Below are 18,514 nucleotides of genomic sequence, written 5' to 3'. Positions count from 1 at the left end.
GAAGAAATGAAAGATATTACTAAGTTAATCAAATGTGTATGAAATAATGATATGTTATGTCATTGCTTTCAGATTGTGTCACTGGTGTTACATTGCATCACTGGTGTTATTGCATGGCATGTTGGTGTTCTGGCATCAGTTGCCCATTGTCATAGAATATGTTTATTTGTATTGACACAACTGTTGCTGCGTTCATTAGTAAGCATTTTAAGAATATGCTAATCCAATTTTGGTGACTTAGCCTCAATTATTTCTGATGTTACAACACAAAACACATGGTAGAAATATGGAAATGTCTCACAATAGAACTTTACACACACCGGTTTAAAGTAATTTATTACTAATCAAAACAATTTCTTAATAATAGCATTAACCCTTTGTCTTTAATTATATATGCAAATTCAATTATGAAATTACATTCAGAAAAGCCAGAATTGTCAGCTAAAATATAGGTAACACCAGTGGTGTGAAGTACTTAAGTAAAAATACTTTAAAGTACTTGTTTTTTGGGGGTATCTGTACTTTACTATTTATATTTTGACAACTTTTACTCGACTACACTCCTTTTAATTTATTTAAAAATATATATTTTTACCCCAATTGGTAGTTACAGTCTTGTCCCATCGCTGCAACTCCCGTATGGACTCGGGAGAGGCGAAGGTCGAGAGCCATGCGTCCTCCGAAACATAACCCAGCCCAGCTGCTTCTTGACACAATGCCAACTTAACCCGGAAGCCAGCCACACCAATGTGTTGGAGGAAACACTGTATACCAGGCAACCGTGTCAGAATGCACTGCACCCGGCCCACCACAGTAGTTGCTAGTGCGCAATGGGACAAGAACATCTCTGCCGGCCAAACCCTCCCCAAACCCGGACGACGCTGGGCCGATTGTGCTCCTGGTCATGGCCATCCTGGTCATTGGGTCTCCTGGTCATGGCCAGCTGCAACAGACTTCAACCAGGATCTCTAGTGGCACAGCTAGCACTGAGATGCAGTGCCTTAGACCGCTCCGCCACTCAGGAGTCACTATAATGACATAATGTACAATAAATAGATTAATACATTCCATTCGAAAAGTGTCTTCATTCAAAATAATCGTCTTAGATTAAAAAAATATATTAAAGGTAACATACACTACATGACCAAAAGTATGTGGACATTTGCTGATCAAACATCTCATTCCAAAATCATGGGCATTAATATGGTGTTGGTCCCCACTTTGTTGCTATAACAGCCTCCACTCTTCTGGGAAGGCTTTCCACTAGATGTTGGAACATTGCTGCAGGGACTGGCTTGCATTCAGCAACAAGAGCATTAGTGAGGTCGGCACTAATGTTGGGCGATTAGGCCTGGCTCGCAGTCAGCGTTCCAATTCATCCCAAAGGTGTTTGATGGGGTTGAGATCAGGGCTCTGTATGGACCTCGCTTTGTGCACGGGGGCATTGTCATGCTGAAACAGGAAAGGGCCTTCGCCAAACTGCCACAAAAGTTGGAAGCACAGAATCGTCTAGAATGTCATTGTATGCTGTAGCGTTAAGATTTCCCTTCACTGGAACTAAGGGGCCTAGCCCGATCCATGAAAAACTGCCTCAGACCATTATTCCTCCTCCACCAAACTTTACAGTTGGAACTATGCATTTGGGCAGGTAGTGTTCTTCTGGCATCCGTCAAACCCAGATTCGTCCATCAGACTGCCAGATGGTGAAGCCTGATTCATCACTCCAGAGAACGCGTTTCCACTGTTCTAGAGTCCAATGGCAGCGAGCTTTACACCACTCCAGCCGATGCTTGGCATTGCGCATGGTGACCTTAGGCTTGTGGGCAGCTGCTAGGCCATGGAAACCCATTTCATGAAGCTCCTTACGAACAGTTATTGTGCTGACGTTGCATCCAGAGGCAGTTTGGAACTCAGTAGTGAGTGTTGCAACCGAAGACAGACACATTTTGTGCGCTACATGGTTCAGCATTCGGCGATCTCGTTCTGTGAGCTTGTGTGGCCTACCACTTCGAGGTTGAGCCGTTGTTGTTCCTAGACGTTTCCACTTCACAATAACAGCACTTACAGTTGACTGCGGCAGCTCTAGCAGGGAAGAACTTTGACAAACTGACTTGTTGGAAAGGTGGCATCCTATGACGGTGCCACATTGCAAGTTACGACGCTCTTCAGTAAGGCCATTCTACAGCCAATGTTTGTCTATGGAGATCGCATGCATGGCTGTGTGCTCGATTTTATACACCTGTCAGCAATGGGTGTGGCTGAAGCAGCCACATCCACTATTTTGAAGGTGTGTCCACAACCTGTTGTATACATACTGTATGTGGTGCTATTATATGTGACTGAGATTAATTTATTGGGTGGCACATGGGTGGCAGGGTAGCCTAGTGGTTAGAGTGTTGGACAAGCAACCGGAAGGTGGCAAATTCAAATCCCTGAGCTGACAAGTACAAATCTGTTGTTCTGCCCCTGAACAGGCAGCTAACCCACTGTTCCTAAGCCATCATTGAAAATAAGAATTTGTTCTTAACTGACTTGCCTAGTTAAGTATAAAATAGGGCTGAAAGGTGGGTTTAGATGTTCCCCTTATATGTGACTGAGATGAATTTATTACAAGATGGCATAGGGCTGAAAGGTGGTTTTAGAGGTCCCCCCTTTAAATGTATTTTATCAGTACAAGATTGTTCCACAAAAGCAGTATTTATTCAATATGAAAAATAGCCACCACTAAATAGACTACCTACTAAATGTGCACTGTCTGTGTCAAGTGAATGTGGTCGTATTCAGAGCACGTTCTGAAAGTGGAGGCGGCTGGCGCCCAATGAGCCAAAAAACAATTTCTGCCTAAAGCAAATTCCGATTCCTCATGATCAAATTAGCGTACATAATTGAGATTAAATTGTTACAAACACCCTCAAACATCTATCATAATGAATCAATAATTAGGTATCACTTTGTTAGGAGTGATTAGAATGCCTTTCAAACCTCTGCGCACACCATCAATTCCAAAATTATTCTCTAGTCGAGTAATTTTTGTTTGGTAGTTTTGAAAGGAAAATTTGTCGCAACGACAATATATATTTTTTCAGATTTGTTACAATCTGCAAAAAAAAACATTGTTCACTCGTTTTTAAAGCCTTGCCCACTTTCTGTGTGAGGGCTCTGATTCGCTGGATCTGAGCGCGGATGCCGTCATCATTCGGGATGCCCATTCATCTGGGCCGCGTTCAGTAGAACGCAACGTTTTGGAACGTTCAGATAGAAATAGACAATATAGAACACACACATGCCTCTCCAACATGTAAAATGAGTAACCCCCAGCTCTATTCATGGCATTTCTATCTGCAACGTTCGAGAACGTTTGGCAACTGAATGTGGCCCTGTGCACTTGGGCGTTGGACTCCGCATCTTATTAGCAACACGGGAAATTTCTCCATTTTCCACCCTGTCTACAGCGACATAGCCACAAATCTGGGATTTTTTATTACTTCTCTTCACTTGGCAGGTATTTTCTGCAATTTTCCAATTTTGTTCACTAAGACTGGACTTTGATTACTTGTCCAGTAAACGTTTCAAAGAGGAGCCTCCGCAAAGTGCTTGCATTTAAGAAAGAGTCTAGTAGTGGTCTTTGTTCATTTTTTTTGGATCGGTTGAGTTTCTTTGTTGGAGCGAAAGCATGGGAGCGCAATTCTCCAAGACAGCTGCAAAAGGCGAAACCACGGTTGAAAAGCCAGGAGAGGCTGCCGCTTCACCAACCAAGACCAATGGACAGGTAATGGATTTAAATATATATTTGTATCCGAGTTAAAGGAAATATAGATATACGGTTGGTTTGCGCAAAGGTTCTCTGCTTGCGTTATTGTGTTGTGGGCACTTATGGAGACGTTCGCCAGGCTGATGGAGAAAACAACCACGATTGGAATACATTGATTGTACACTATTTCAACAAACAGTTGATCACTGATTTGAAATACAATTTCTAAAATTGTACAATTTATTACAAAAGCCCAAACTGATTTGGATAATTATTTGTTGACACATTTTGGTAACATATTCAGTCGTTTTCATTGATTCATTTGATGTGTGGGGATTTCGGTTAATTGGGTGAATACTTTGTTTGAAATTTCGGATTGTGAGACAGCGGAAATTGGTATCGAATTGTTGGACCTTATGTAGTTAAATGGATAAATCATTTTTGAATCAAAAATCTTAACTGAAACTGAGCACAAATCTAATAACTTGAGGCAATCGGTGGGTGAATGGGAAGATGAACGACGCCAACAATGGCTTGCCACGGTCTAGCTAGCCAACACGCCTTTTGTTACAGATGCTCGAATAGAGAGCAGGGATGGTTACTACCACACGGGAGCAGGGGAACCACATTTGATAATGCGCCCCTTCTGTAGTTGGTATAAGTGTTGGAGTGGATGGTATTTATTAAAGTGATAAGGATGATGGTTCTGGTGCTGTTTAGTTTTGGGGGTATGCATCTGAAGGATGCTCTGCGTGATCTGGTGTATTAATGAGCATCTGCTGTTTAATGAGCAGATGCTTTGCTTTGGCGCTTCGGTGTTGGAGCGACTGGCAGACACGCATCGCCCCCTAGCGAACCATCCGAAACCGTGTCTCCCTTCTCTCATTGCCGGAGGTGGCTCATTCTCGCACGTGATTACGGGAAAATAGTTTCAATTCTGCATTCCTAAAACGAATTCTGTGTTGAATTTGTAACTCGCAAAGCAATTAGCCTGCCGAAGCCCGTGCGTAAAGGCCCATTGATACTAAACATGTTTTTTTTTTAAATTAGACAGAGGGCTGTATGCGTTTGTCCCGATTTATTTTTGTGGTGTCTACTGCCCCTTGTGTCACTGAGTGACAATAGTCCATATCACACGTAATATTCCACGCTTGCTTTTTATGTGATGTTTAATGGCCTCTGTCTTTAGGAAAATGGCCATGTGAAAGTGAACGGAGATGCCTCTCCTGCGGCTGCAGAGGCAGGCAAAGACGAGGTGCATGCCAATGGTAGTGCCACGGCTGAGGAGGCTCCAAAAGCGGAGGCTGCAACTGCAGAGGCTGCACCCTCAGCAGCAGCAGTAGAAGGGGAAAAGGCAGAGAATGCAGAGGCTGTGTCTCCAGCAGCTGAGGGTGAGGCAGCTAAACCGGAGGAGGGTGCCACGCCTTCAACCAGCAACGAGACCCCCAAAAAGAAGAAGAAGCGCTTCTCCTTCAAAAAGTCCTTCAAGCTTAGCGGTTTCTCCTTCAAAAAGACCAAGAAGGAGACAGGCGATGGGGCAGAGGGTGAGGAGGCCGCTGCGTCCACCGATGAGGCCAAGGATGAGGCAGCCGAGGCCCCAGAGGCCACTGCCGAAGGGGAAGCCAAGACTGCGGAGGGAGAGGCCAAGCCTGCCGGTGCTGGGGAGGAAGCTAAGGAAGCAGCAAGCCCCACAGAGGCCAAGCCTGAGGAAACAGCAGCAGCACCCGCTGAGGAGGCCAAGGCAGCTGCCGCCGAGGAGCCAAAAGCAGAGGAGAAGCCAGCGGAGCCTGCTGCGGAGGCACCCAAAACGGAGGAGGCTGTACCTGCAACAGAGGTCGCATCCAGTCCAGAGGCCCCCGCTGCCGCAGAGGCCAGTGCTGAGTAAAGCTGGAAAACGCGAAGAGCAAAACGGAAGAAATAAAAAAAACAAAAAGATAATCAAAAAAACATTTCCCTGTTTGTATGTTGGAGTGGTGCCAGTTCCTGGCTTTGGAGAACTTGTCTACAACCAGGGGTATTTTAAAGCTTTTCTTTTTTTGTTTTCCCTTCCCCCTCCACAAAACCCATCTTGGTCCATTGTTACTACCATTCCAACGGGCAGAGGTGGGTTGCTTAGAAACGTAATATTACAGGAAAAGAAATGCATCCACACTCTGCCATATATTTTTTTTGCATCTGTATTACATGTTTTTTTTTTGTTGCATTTTTATACAAAATGTACCTTGTCAAAATGTATGGACATGCCCATGGTATGGAGGAGGTGGGGTATGTAGATGAGTTGAGATGTAAATGAAGGCGGTTTTGGGGTGGGCGGGGGGGGGAGATTTGGAGGTGGCACCTTTGTGCCTGGGAATTGTGCCACAGACTATAATGTAAAGAGAGGTCTTAAAAACGAGAATGAAACAAACACCTATGTACCACAAGAGTACCATGCGGTTTATAACACTAAGTCATTTTTTACTATGAGACGACAAAAAAAAAAAAAAAAACACAATTCCCAGAGCTAGGTTTAGGAAGTCATTAAAAAAAATTCATAGGAGCTTTTCACTAATCTCATTAGCTGTACCAGTCAGTGATTCAGTAGAAATACAAGTTGTATAGGCTTTATTGTTTATTGCTGGTTTTATGACCTTAATAAAGTGTAAGTATGTATAGGCGGGGTGTTTTTAACTATGATTATTGTACAAATGAAATCTTGATCTCAAGAAGCACATGAAGTTTGCAGCTCTTTCCACCCGCTCATTTTTGTAAGATAACAAAAACAAATTCATCCTGGATGACCTTTTCAGCAATTTTGAACTCAACCAAGCTGTGATAAGTGGAATGGTTACTGTTTATATACTGTGGTATGTTTTGATTACAGCAGACAATGCTTTTTTCCCCAGTGGTCTTTGACAAATTAAGGAATCTCTATCAGATGCGACGTTTGTGTAGCATCTAGTCTCTTTTCTTTTCTTTTGTAAATACCGGAGAAGCTTTGACCAATTTGACTTAGAGATGGAATGTAACTTTGCTTAAAAAAATGCTATTAAACTCCTGCTTAGTGTTCTAATTTTCTGTGAGCACACTAAAAGCAAAAATAAATGTGAATAAAATTTGAGCAGCATCTGTCTTTTCATTTAACCAATTTCTATTCCTTTTAAGATGGACTCCGCAATAGGGGGAAACAGCGCCACTAGCCGCCCCACCGCAGTTGTTTTTGTTGCCAACCAGAGTGTTGCGCAGCATGGTCAAATAAATTGCCGTATATATTGTGCTATTCTATTGCATGTGCAAACAGTGTTTGTTGTAATGTCACAAACGGATGTTTTTTTCCACTATGGAGTCCAGCTTTAACCGTTCAGATGGAGGTGGTAAGTGGGTCGTTGAGTGTTGTAATTGGTAAATTGATGCGTAATTTCAACATGTGTAACACCCCCCCCACCCCACACACACACACTCTAATTGAGCTTTTGCCCATTAACATCAGATCTTTTTCAGAGCTGATCAGATTGGTCAAAATAATTGGGCTGCCTGTTTTAAATGCAGCCATAGTGTGTTCAAACTAATTTAGTATTCAGACTAACTACCGCCAACTTTTCTACATACTCAAACATTACAGTATCATTGTAGAAGCACCTTGCCGCAAAAACACCAAGAGGGTTTCACCTATCATTTGAACTTGTGTCGTCACAGCTAGTGTCACTGGCCCTCAGTTATCTACAAAAGTCCAACATGGAATACTCAATGGTACGGACAAATCTATGTCACCTTGCAAGTATTATACAACTAGGCCGAACTCATTCAAAACCTTTTTAAATGAATCATGGACCAGAATTGATTAATTTGTCACGGGGATCAGGGTTTGTTCATTGTACGTTCCATCGCTATTAGTTTAGTGCTATTCCCCGCCCCCAACATGACCACATGCAGCCTACATCACTGAATTCTCATTGACGTTAAATACGTTGACATTTTGCGAATCATATTTTGAATGGTGTGCGATTGCAGCACACTAGTTATTCAGTAACTGGTACAATGCCAATGGAAATTATGAAATGTCAGTGAAGACCTTTTGTGCCGCTCATTCTTGTAAAAAAGAGACCCTCAATACACAGAGACTCAGTACTTTGCAATATTAGACCTCAAAAGGTCTTCACTGACATGTTATCATTTCCATTGGCATTGTACCAGTTACTGAGTAACTATTGTGCTGCAATCCCATTCAAAATATATCAACGTAGCATGTTATGCATGCTACATTGTAATACACAAAATGGCAACAAATAGAAAAAACATACTATAAATTGCAATTGTTCATCAGTAGACGAATAGGCCACAAAATAGGTGTATGCATGTGTCTCTGCTGACTGGGTTGCAGCTTCCTGGTGTTTTGAATTTCACACGTGCTATTTTCCTGCTTGCAGGTGTGTCATAGCTACTAGTAGGCTAAGTTTCTGTAATGAAAATCTAGATATACTTCATCAGCATGTCTATCTAGACAACTTGATTAAAGATATTCAGGGTTGTGTTAGCAATCACGACGGTTGAAATTACTAGGCCAAAATGGTAGGCAAATAAGCTATAACAACCAGCGCCGTGCGGAGCCCTGAGGAGTGGTGCCAGGAAAATAACCCGTCCCTTAACTTCAACATAACGAAGGAGCTGATCGTGGTCTACAGGAGACAGCAGAGAGAGCACGTCTCCATCCACATCGATGGGGCCGCAGTGGAGAGGGTAAAAAAACAATTCTAGTTCCTTGGCGTGCACATCACTGACAACCTGAAATGGTCCCTTTACACAGGCAGCGTGATGAAGAAGGCGCAACTGAAATTCGTCTGGGCCCCTAAGACCCTCAAAAACTTCTACAGATCCACCATTGAGAGCATCCTGTCGGGCTGTCTTGCACCATGCGCAACCGCAGGGCTCTCCAGAGGGTGGTGCTACAGCCCAACGCATCACACTGCCCTCCAGGACATCTACAGCACCCGGTGTCATGGGAAGGCCAAGAGAATCATCAAGGACCCCCCAGCCACCCGACGAGGCACGGCCTGTTCACCCCGCTACCATGTAGAAGGCGGAGACAGAAAAGGTTCATCAAAGCAGGGAAAGAGAGTCTGAGTAACAGTTTCTATCTCCAGGCCATCAGACTATTAAACAGTCACCACTAGCCGACCGCTGCCCAGTAACCTGGCCGGAACCTTCGTCACTGTTCTATCCGGCTACCACCTGGTACACTACCCTCCAACTTAGAGGCTGCTGCCATATGTACAGTCATTGAACACTGGTAACTTTAATATTGTATGTATATGTACATACATACTGTATGTATATACTGTTTTCCACAGGAGGTTGGTGGCACCTTAATTGGGGAGGACAGGCTCGTGGTAATGGCTGGAGCAGAATGAGTGAAATAGTATCAAATACATCAAACACGTTTTCCATGTGTTTTATGCCATTCCATTTACTCCGTTCCAGACAATATCATGAGCCATCCTCCCTCAGCAGCCTCCACTGCCGGTATTCTAGTCATGACTCATCCTATATAAAACTTATTTTCCAGGCTATTTTCATTGCTAGATATTACTATACTCTTGGAGCTAGCAACATGAGCATTTCGCTGCACCTGCAAATCTGTGTACACAACTAATACACTGATTCCTTGATGAAAATAACAGGCAGGGTTACATCGCCATCGTGTGGCTGCTATGCAATGTGCCACAAAAGAAATCCCCAGTGAAATTTGTATCGATTTGGTTTTAGCAAGAACTGACATGATGCCAGTTTACAAAGAATGCAGTATATCATCTTTATGTTCGGTTATGATAGGGCTACAGTTGAACTAAGCTTATGGCACTTGTCATGCAAGCTAACATGTGGATGACATCTCTGGAGAACACCGGTCTACCAGGCAAGTCTAAGGCATGGGGAATACCAACAGAGGTTACATCCCAGACTCCCTCTGGCCACTGCTTGTATATGATGTACCTCTTTCAACAGTTTATAGTGTAGTCTGATGTCTATAGTAGAGTCTGTATCCTGGTGTTCATTATGTACGTACTGTGTTAATATCAAATTCATTGTCCATCTGTATATTATTGTTTGTGGCAGAACCATTCCTATACATGCAAACAAAGGTGATTGGGATTCTGCAATGAACCCCGTCGTATTATAGATCATTTAAATGATCATGGTTGATTTAACATATTTAGCCCCAACTAATATAATACATACACACCACATAGGATTTTTAAAAAAGAAGCTTTTAATTGGCAAATGCAAAATATCTACAGGAACACCCACATACTCTGGTCTAAAAACACATACTTTAATTACAAGTAGACTTCTCATTTAGAAGATAATGCATATTGAAATATAAAAGCATTCAAAAAGGTATCAAAGGAAAGTACAGCAAACCCAGGTTGGTCACAAATCCTAGAAATCCACAGCTACAGTCCACAAAAGGAAACTAAGTCTTCACAACGAACGTACAGCTACAGATCAATGAGAAATATAACGCTTCTGGTATGGAGTCAGGCTCTAAGGTGTAGAATCAGCCACAGTTAGCTGTCCTGGCTGCCACAGTCGGGTCTGTCCATGGAGAGATCACAGCACCACCATGTGGCTGAATCAGGCACTGCTAGTCTGCTCAGTCTTCACACTGGAAAGTGTGCCGGTTTCCCCACCCCAAAACATAACAGAAGTCAGTGTCTGAATACATTAGTAACTACTTCTAATTAAGCACAATTTCGTACCTCAAACTATAAGTAGCTGGTCGTGACAAGTAATTATGATGAAGTCTTTATTGTGATAAAGGGGAGGATGAGAGATTACAATGGTCTGTACTCCCCCTCCTGAGATTATCATAATTGTTTTGGATCTTGCAGCACTGCACAAATGAGGGCTGACAGGAATTCATGACCTCCTTTTAAAACTGTACAAACAGTGGCAGGGTGCCACAATTACGCTTAGCTGCCTATGTCAGTTCTCAGTGCTTGCTTCCTTCGATTTCTCCACCTCTGTACAGAAGACAGCACAAATTAACAAGTTGTACAAGTTATCAATTCAATATTTCTAGGTTATTTTCTTCATCCAACTCAATCTAAAATGAAGGGAATTGCAAGTGTTCTTGAAAGTCCTTCACAAAAAAAGGTTTGTAGTCAGGGTAACCAAGTTCTGAATACTCACCAACTTTCTCTTTGTCTCCCTCCTCAACTCGAGTCCGTTTTGTTCCTTTCTTGTGATTGGCTTCGTTCCTCCTTCCTCCCTCTCCCTCGTCCTCAGAGTCAGAGAACTCCTCGTCGCAGGCTATCCTCTTGTCTGAAGCACGGACTTAAAAGAGACAGGAAATCAACATTCAGATGCTTCTGGAAATAGGATCCATGCTGCTGGCAATAGGGTCCAATATGGATTCCATAGTGGAAAATCCAGCCACTGATACATTGAGAATGGAACACCCCTGAGTGACATAACAGCAGTAGTTAGACTGTACACAGCGAATGTCGTGTGATTTGTCAGATAAGGCGTGTCTTACTGGACATGCGTTTGTCGGGGTCCTCTGCATCCTCATCCACCGTATCGTCAGTGATGGCGTCTTCAGGGACCGTCTGCATCTGCACTCCCGGGGCGTGAGGTAGCATCCGCAAGTTCTCAAACAGACGCTGCCTATGGGTTAATACACACAAAAGGCAATTGCTTTAGAGCAGTAACCAACATCAGTGCAGAAGCACACGAGAAGGCTCCAAGAAATTTGGATAGTCATAAGCGACAATGAGAACTCCCTACCACAATACCAATTTCTTAAAGTAATAATGCAGCTGCAACAACCTCCATGCACACACATATCCATAATGACATGCAACTCCTTAGGAGTAGCGGAATACATCTGACATGCTGTATTTGATGGTCCATGACACTCAGTCCTTACTTGATCTTATCCATGTACTCCAACGTGTTCTGGTTGGTCATGTTGGATGGGCTGATGTGCAACTTGAAGTCAGGCCCAAAGTACTCAAAGTAATCATTGTACGGCAGTTCTGGGAAAAAAAGAGAAAACATAAGAGAAAGGGCCAGCACCAAGATGAACATGAAGGTTACGATGTACCTAAAATAAAGTTTCAGAAGGTCAACCCTTTCAGGTACATATTTTATACACAGATACAAGTCCCGCCACTTGAGAGTGGATATAATGGAAAGGGTAAGGGTTCTGTTAATGTCCCGGATTCCATGAAGAAAACAGCTGGCTCCTTTGACAGGCTGTGATAATGTCCGCTCACACACACACACTTGGTGGTCCACTGACATTCTGCTTAGTCAGCTCCCTGTAGGCAGACGACTGTCAGGACCAGGACTATCCCTGGATGCGTCCCAAATGGCACCCTATTCCCTGTGTAACACACTACCTTTGACCAGATCCTTAACCCTACATAGTGCACTACTTTTGAACAGGGCCAAATTGGGCACTGGCTAAAAGTAGGTCACTATGTAGGGAATAGGGTGCAATTTGGGACAAAACCCCCGTCTAGTGCTATAGCGTTTTCTCTAGAGACCCAGCCAATATCGCAGCGGTGAAGAGAAAACATTGTATTAAGTAAACTACAAAAAGTAGACGAGCCTCAATGGCTTGATACTTTCACTGCATTATACAGATCTAGGCAATCAACGCTGAAATGAGGAAAGCATCCTAATATTTAAAAAAAATAATGACAGGAAATAGTGGGAAATAGGGCATTTTGAATAAGGAAAAAAAATCAATCAACACACCGTCAGGGATCTCAGTATCCAGAGCCACGGCCGTCTCGTAGGTCCAGCAGCGGGCCACGTTGCGGATGGTGTAGCCTCCTCCACCCAGCATTAGTAGGGGAAGGTTGAACGACTTAATGTACTCAACACACTTAGCATGGCCTGACGGAAAAGCAGCACGAAGAGACAAAACACCACATAACTACAGGACCAACGGAGGGCTTAGAACAGGCTAATACGCTTCTCTAAGAACAAAATTAGATCATCATTACTGTTTAATAAATGACAGACTAAAAACTATCTGTGCAACTCCCAATGCTGGCTCAATCATTACAGTTCAAATTAAGCTCTACAAGTTTCAAATGGACTCGCACATAAAAACATGTAAGACGACTAGCATACCGCGGATGGTAAGGTTGAAGCAGCCCAGACGGTCTCCTGAGAGGGAGTCTGCTCCACATTGCAGAACCACTGCACTGGGCTGGTACATCTCCATCACCTTGGCCATCACCTGCCAAGACACAAAGCACTTTGTTTTCTTCCATCGTTTCCCGCTAATCAGGGAATAAATTTAGACCTGGTTCGCCAGGTGTGTAAAATGTATTATCAGGTAGAACAGAAAACCATCAGAATCCAGACCTCGTAGGGTAAAAGCCAATTTATGCTTGACCCCAAAAATGTGGTTGAAGGCTCCGTATGGAGGGTGAGACACTTTTGCTGCGCCTCCAGAGGCTAAATTGAGCTCCATACCACATTGCCGTGCACCTCCGATTTTGTAACAATGCGGAGGGCTCCGTATAGCTCTGCATTGACATGATTGGTTGACGATAAGTGTGTGGGGGGGGGGGGCCCTGTATAAAGACAAACTCACTTCCTTGACAATAGCTCTGCGAAACGCAAGTATGAATGCCTTGACTTCTGCAGAGGCCATTTCACTGTAAATGCTTAGACCAGAGCAATTAGTGCCTTGCTCAAGGACAGATTTCTCATCTGTTCAACTCTGGGATTCGAACCAGCAACCTTTCAGTTACTGGCCCAACGCTCTTATCCACTAGGCTACCTGCAGCCCCACTAGTGTTCAGCACTGAACACTGCAATACCTGTGCTTACTTACAGGCTTGAAGATCAGCTCATACGACTCATCGTCAACGCCGTCCCTCAGGGGGAAGTTGACAGCATAGTATTTGCCTTTTCCTGCACCAATATCCTACAAACAGTGGCAATTGAGGATTTTAAACACGTTTACACACTTGCTAATCCATAACTAAAATACTGCATCCATCATAAAGCACTCTTCCCAAGCAAAATACTACAAATAATGGAAGTGAGATTATTTCGTAACTATAACTGTAGAAAGAAAGTCTCTACCCAGCTATCAATGGGCCACTCTGTCACAGAGCACCAGGAAGTTCACATTGAGGTGTGACACATGGGGCTACGTCCCAAATGGCATCCTAATCTATACATACTGCACTACTTCTGCTGGTCAAAAGTAGTGCCATTTGGGACGTAAGCCAAGTACTCACCCTGAGGTCTCCAGTCCCGGGGAAGTACTCTCCGTATTTGTGGAAGGACACAGTCATGACCCTGTCTGTGGTGTAGAAGGCTTCCTCTACTCCATCCCCATGGTGGATGTCAATATCTACGTACAGTACCCTCTGATGGTACCTGGGAACGAAGAGGTGTGAAGAATTCAACCTGAGGCATGCATAGTAGAACACACGCTGATATATCAGGAGGTCTACAAAAAACAACAAGAAAGTCACCATCACTAATGCATTTCATTGTAGCAGTCATACGGTTTAGCCGGTTTCCATCTGGGAACACAAACTCACTTGAGGAGCTCTAGAATGGCCAACACAATGTCATTGACGTAACAAAAGCCAGAGGCCTCAGACTTCTTAGCGTGGTGGAGTCCCCCGGCCCAGTTCACCGCAATGTCCGTCTGCTGCCTGTTGAGTTTCACCGATCCCGCTGTGCCAAGGGAGGAAAAACATTTTGGTTACACTATTTTCACAAGCATGTGTTGTGACTTCTGAACCAATAGGGACTAGTTCTACTGTTTGCAGGTGAAAAACTGTAGAGAGAGAAGAAAAAGATTTGGGTTAGGGTTACCCTAACAGATACACTATACAGTACATCAACTCATTCCAGGGTTCTTTATTTTGACTATTTTCTACATTGTAGAATAATAGTGAAGACATCAAAACTATGAAATAACACATTCCAACCATATAGAAAACAAAAAGAGTGTTAAATAAAAATATATGTTATATTTGAGATTCTTCAAAGTAGCCACCCTTTGACATGAAAGCTTTGCACACTCTTGGCATTCTCTCAACCAGCTTCATGAGGTAGTCATCTGGAATACATTTCAATTAACAGGTGTGCCTTGTTAAAAGTTAATTTGTGGAATTTCTTTCCTTAATGTGTTTGAGCCAATCAGTTGTCTTGTGACAAAGTAGGGGCGGTATACAGAAGATAGCCCTATTTGGTAAAAGACCAAGTCCATATTTTGGCAAGAACAGCTCAAATAAGCAAAGAGAAATGACAGTTCATCATTACTCTAAGACATCAAGGTCAGTCAATCAGGAAAATTTCAAGAATTTTGAAAGTGCAGTCGCAAAAACCATCAAGCACAATGATGAAACTGGCTCTCATGAGGACCGCCACAGGAAAGGAAACCTCAGAGTTACCACTGCTGTAGTTTCCAGCTTTAGAAATAGCAGCCCAAATAAATGCTTCAGAGTTCAAGTAAACAGACATGTCAACATCAACTGTTCAGAGGAGACTGCTTGAAAATCAGGCCTTCATGGTCAAATTGCTGCAAAGAAACCACTACTAAAAAGACACAAATAAGGAGACACTTGCTTGTGCCAAGAAACACGAGCAATGGACATTAGACCGGTGGAAATCTGTCATTTGGTCTGATGAGTCCAAATTGGAGATTTTTGGTTCCAACCACGATGTCTTTGAGACGCAGAGTAGGTGAATGGATGATCTCCGCATGTGTGGTTCCCACCGTGAAGCATGGAGATGGTGTGATGGTGCTTTGCTGGTGACACCAGCATGGCTACCACAGCATTCTGCAGCGAAACACCATCCCATCTGGTTTGGACTTAGTGGGACTATCATTTGTTTTTCAACAGGACAATGACCCAAGACACACCTCCAGGCTGTGCAACGGCTATTTGACCAAGACAGAGAGTGACAGAGTGCTGCATCAGATGACCTGGCCTCCACAATCACCTGACCTCAACCCAATTGAAAAGGTTTGGGATGAGTTGGACCGCAGAGTGAAGGAAAAGCAGCCAACAAGTGCTCAGCATATGTGGGAACACCTTCAAGATTGTTGGAAAAGCAAACCAGGTGAAGGCGCTTGAGAAAATGCCAAGAGTGTGCAAAGGCATCATCAAGGCAAAGGATGGCTACTTTGAAGAATCTAAAAAACATATTTACATTAAACACTTTTTTTGGTTACTACATGTGTTATTTCATAGTTTGTTTTCACTATTATTCTACAATGTAGAAAATAGTAATAAAAAAAAACCCTTGAATGAGTAAGTGTCCAAACCTTTGACTGGTACTGTATTACACAAAAGTATGTGGACACCCCTTCAAATTAGTGGACTGCCATTTCAGCCACACCAGTTGCTGACAGGTGTATAAAATTGGGCACACAGCTATGCAATCGCCATAGACAAACAATGGCAGTAGAATGGCCTTAGCGAGTAAAAATAGTCTGTCCTCGGTTGCAACACTCACTCCCGAGTTCCAAACTGCCTCTGGAAGCACAAGAACTGTTCATCGGGAGCTACATGAAATGGGTTTCCACGGCCGAGCAGCCGCACACAAGCCTAAGATTACCATGCACAATGCCAAGTGTCGGCTGGAGTGGTGTAAAGCTCGCCACCGTTAGACTATGGAAGTGCAAATGTGTTCTCTGGAGTGATGAATCATGCTTCACCATCTGGCAGTCTGACGGACGAATCTGGGTTTAGCGGATGCCAAGACAACACTACCTGCCCAAATGCATAGTGCCAACTGTAAAGTTTGGTGGAGGAGGACTAATGGTCTGGGGCTGTTTTTCATGGTTGGAAGTATAGGCCCCTTAGTTCCAGTGAAGAAACATTGTATGCTGTAGCATTAAGAAGACATTCTAGAAAATGATGTGCTTCAACTTTGTGGCAACAGTTTGGGGATGGCCCTTTCCTGTTTCAGCATGACAATGCCCCCATGCACAAAACTAGGTCCATACAGAAATGATTTGTCGAGATCAGTGTGGAAGAACTTGACTGGCCTGCAAAGAGCCCTGATCTCAACCCCATACAACACATGACCAAAAGTATGTATTCATGGGAATATATTTGTATGTATGTATGCATGCATACACTTACCAGCAGAGCCACCGGTAGACAACTGGCAGAACTCAAACAACCCATCAAATACAGGACAATCCTCACCAACATTAACTATGATAAAAACAAAAACACAAAATAGTGATTCAAGCAATCCATCAAGAAATATACATATTTTTTTCCAATACTAGGTAAGTATGGGTAGTTTTCCCTGGTCCAGTCATAAGGTTAGTAACAACTCCTGGCCCTAGTTATGGCTCGACTTACACCGCTGCATTTGCTTGCTGTACTCTGACATGTTGTCTGGTCGTATGGATTGGAGGAACTGGATGTAATCGTCACTGTGGTATTTGGTAATTTCCTCTGCAGTGGCTTTGTGTGGTCTCTGCAACAAAGAATAACAATTGCCTACTTCATGGCGAAAGAGAGAAAAAGCCATACCTACATATTCAGAATCAACCTTTTGACTTGAAATCTTGTTATAAACATACATATATTTCCATTTTTCTGTACAGTCCATAGTTCAACAGTAGGTTGTGGGTCATTCGAATTCGGTGTGGTTTCATGGGATGCCCTTGTCCATAATAGTAATTGCCAATGTCACCTGTTAAAAACAAGGAACAAAAGACCATAACTAAAAACAGAGTCTATATTTGAGAAATGTTGATGTTTCACACAGCATTCCAGCACTAACCATAATGTACCTCTACTACCACATAATTCTATTTTGTTTTAACTAAACGTTACTACGACAATGCAGTCAGTTAGCTAGCAGTACTAGCGCATGAAGCAACGCTGATAATGCGCAATAGCCGCTAGTGTCGTCATCTTCATCAGTCGTCAACGCTATCACTGGTCCCTTGTTGGCGGTAGTAAATCAATTTAACTTTCTGCTTATATTTAAAATGTCATAAAAACAAAATACCACAACAGCGTGTTTACTTGTTTAAAATAACATTAGTTGTAAAAGTAAACATTGCTGTGACTGGCTAAACTCGCTAGCTACACACAATGTGCCCCGACAAGAGTGAAGCCGGCTAAACTAGCACTAGCTACAGAAGCTGGTTAACGTTCACTAGCTTGTCTAGTTTACCGACATATCTAGATTCTAGAACACCGTCTCGTAACTTATTTCATGATCATAACAGGGACATAAAACAAATCATGTCAGGATCGCTAGCCAATAGTATCTAGCTATTCAGAGAATGAATGGATATTACATTGCACTGGCAGTCATCACGCACCCTAGCTAACGCGCTAGTTTGGCCTTGGAAACTTATTCTGAAAACTCTAAATGAACATGCATTTCTTTACCGTCATAGTAGTAGCAGACTTTCTTCTTGGTTCCACCTGCAACGGTGTAAGCCATGTTGAGTCGGATTTCTGTTTGAGATGCTTGCCGAAACTTAAGTAGTATTTATGAACCTGGTGGCGGATAGAGACATTCACATTAAGGAAAAGCCACAATAGAGGCGTTTGCGGTTTGCTTTCAAAATAAAAGTTAGTCATTGAAAGTGATGCAAATCGGTACAAATAAAGGAATTATGCCATTTGGACTAGATAATGCTAAACAAAGTTGGAATGTTGTTATTTAAATTGAAGAAAATACAATAATTAGAAGAAAACAAAAATCAGTTGACATTGCACTGTGTATGTATTAGACTTCAGAATTGTATTGAAACCA

General features: G+C 43.0%; 2 protein-coding genes across 3 annotated transcripts; one reads left to right on the top strand and one right to left on the bottom strand.

Moving 5' to 3' along the window:
• Window positions 1-3,387: 3,387 nt before the first annotated feature.
• On the top strand, window positions 3,388-6,851 carry marcksa (myristoylated alanine-rich protein kinase C substrate a). Its single transcript, XM_024377854.2, has 2 exons — window positions 3,388-3,769; window positions 4,941-6,851. The coding sequence occupies exons 1-2, from the start codon at window positions 3,674-3,676 to the stop codon at window positions 5,634-5,636; spliced, it is 792 nt and encodes a 263-aa protein (XP_024233622.1). The 5' UTR covers window positions 3,388-3,673; the 3' UTR covers window positions 5,637-6,851.
• A 3,121-nt stretch (window positions 6,852-9,972) lies between these two features.
• LOC112217522 (histone deacetylase 2) lies at window positions 9,973-18,310 on the bottom strand. 2 transcript variants are annotated; one of them, XM_024377852.2, is made up of 13 exons: window positions 18,145-18,310; window positions 17,322-17,434; window positions 17,098-17,215; window positions 16,870-16,944; window positions 14,308-14,446; window positions 13,999-14,140; window positions 13,587-13,679; window positions 12,875-12,983; window positions 12,494-12,634; window positions 11,658-11,766; window positions 11,265-11,395; window positions 10,919-11,062; window positions 9,973-10,749 (listed from the first exon to the last, which is right to left on the bottom strand). In XM_024377852.2, exons 1-13 carry the CDS (start codon window positions 18,197-18,199, stop codon window positions 10,712-10,714), a joined length of 1,407 nt encoding a protein of 468 aa, XP_024233620.1. In that variant the 5' UTR covers window positions 18,200-18,310; the 3' UTR covers window positions 9,973-10,711. The 2 variants fall into 2 exon arrangements, with proteins under 2 accessions (XP_024233620.1, XP_024233621.1); XM_024377853.2 differs by lacking the exon at window positions 13,587-13,679.
• Between the last annotated feature and the right edge of the window lie 204 nt (window positions 18,311-18,514).

This window comes from Oncorhynchus tshawytscha, linkage group LG18 (assembly GCF_018296145.1).
Source record: "Oncorhynchus tshawytscha isolate Ot180627B linkage group LG18, Otsh_v2.0, whole genome shotgun sequence".
Lineage (NCBI taxonomy): Eukaryota > Metazoa > Chordata > Actinopteri > Salmoniformes > Salmonidae > Oncorhynchus > Oncorhynchus tshawytscha.
Note: the sequence above shows the minus strand (reverse complement) of the source record. Positions and strands in the feature narration are given on the sequence as shown.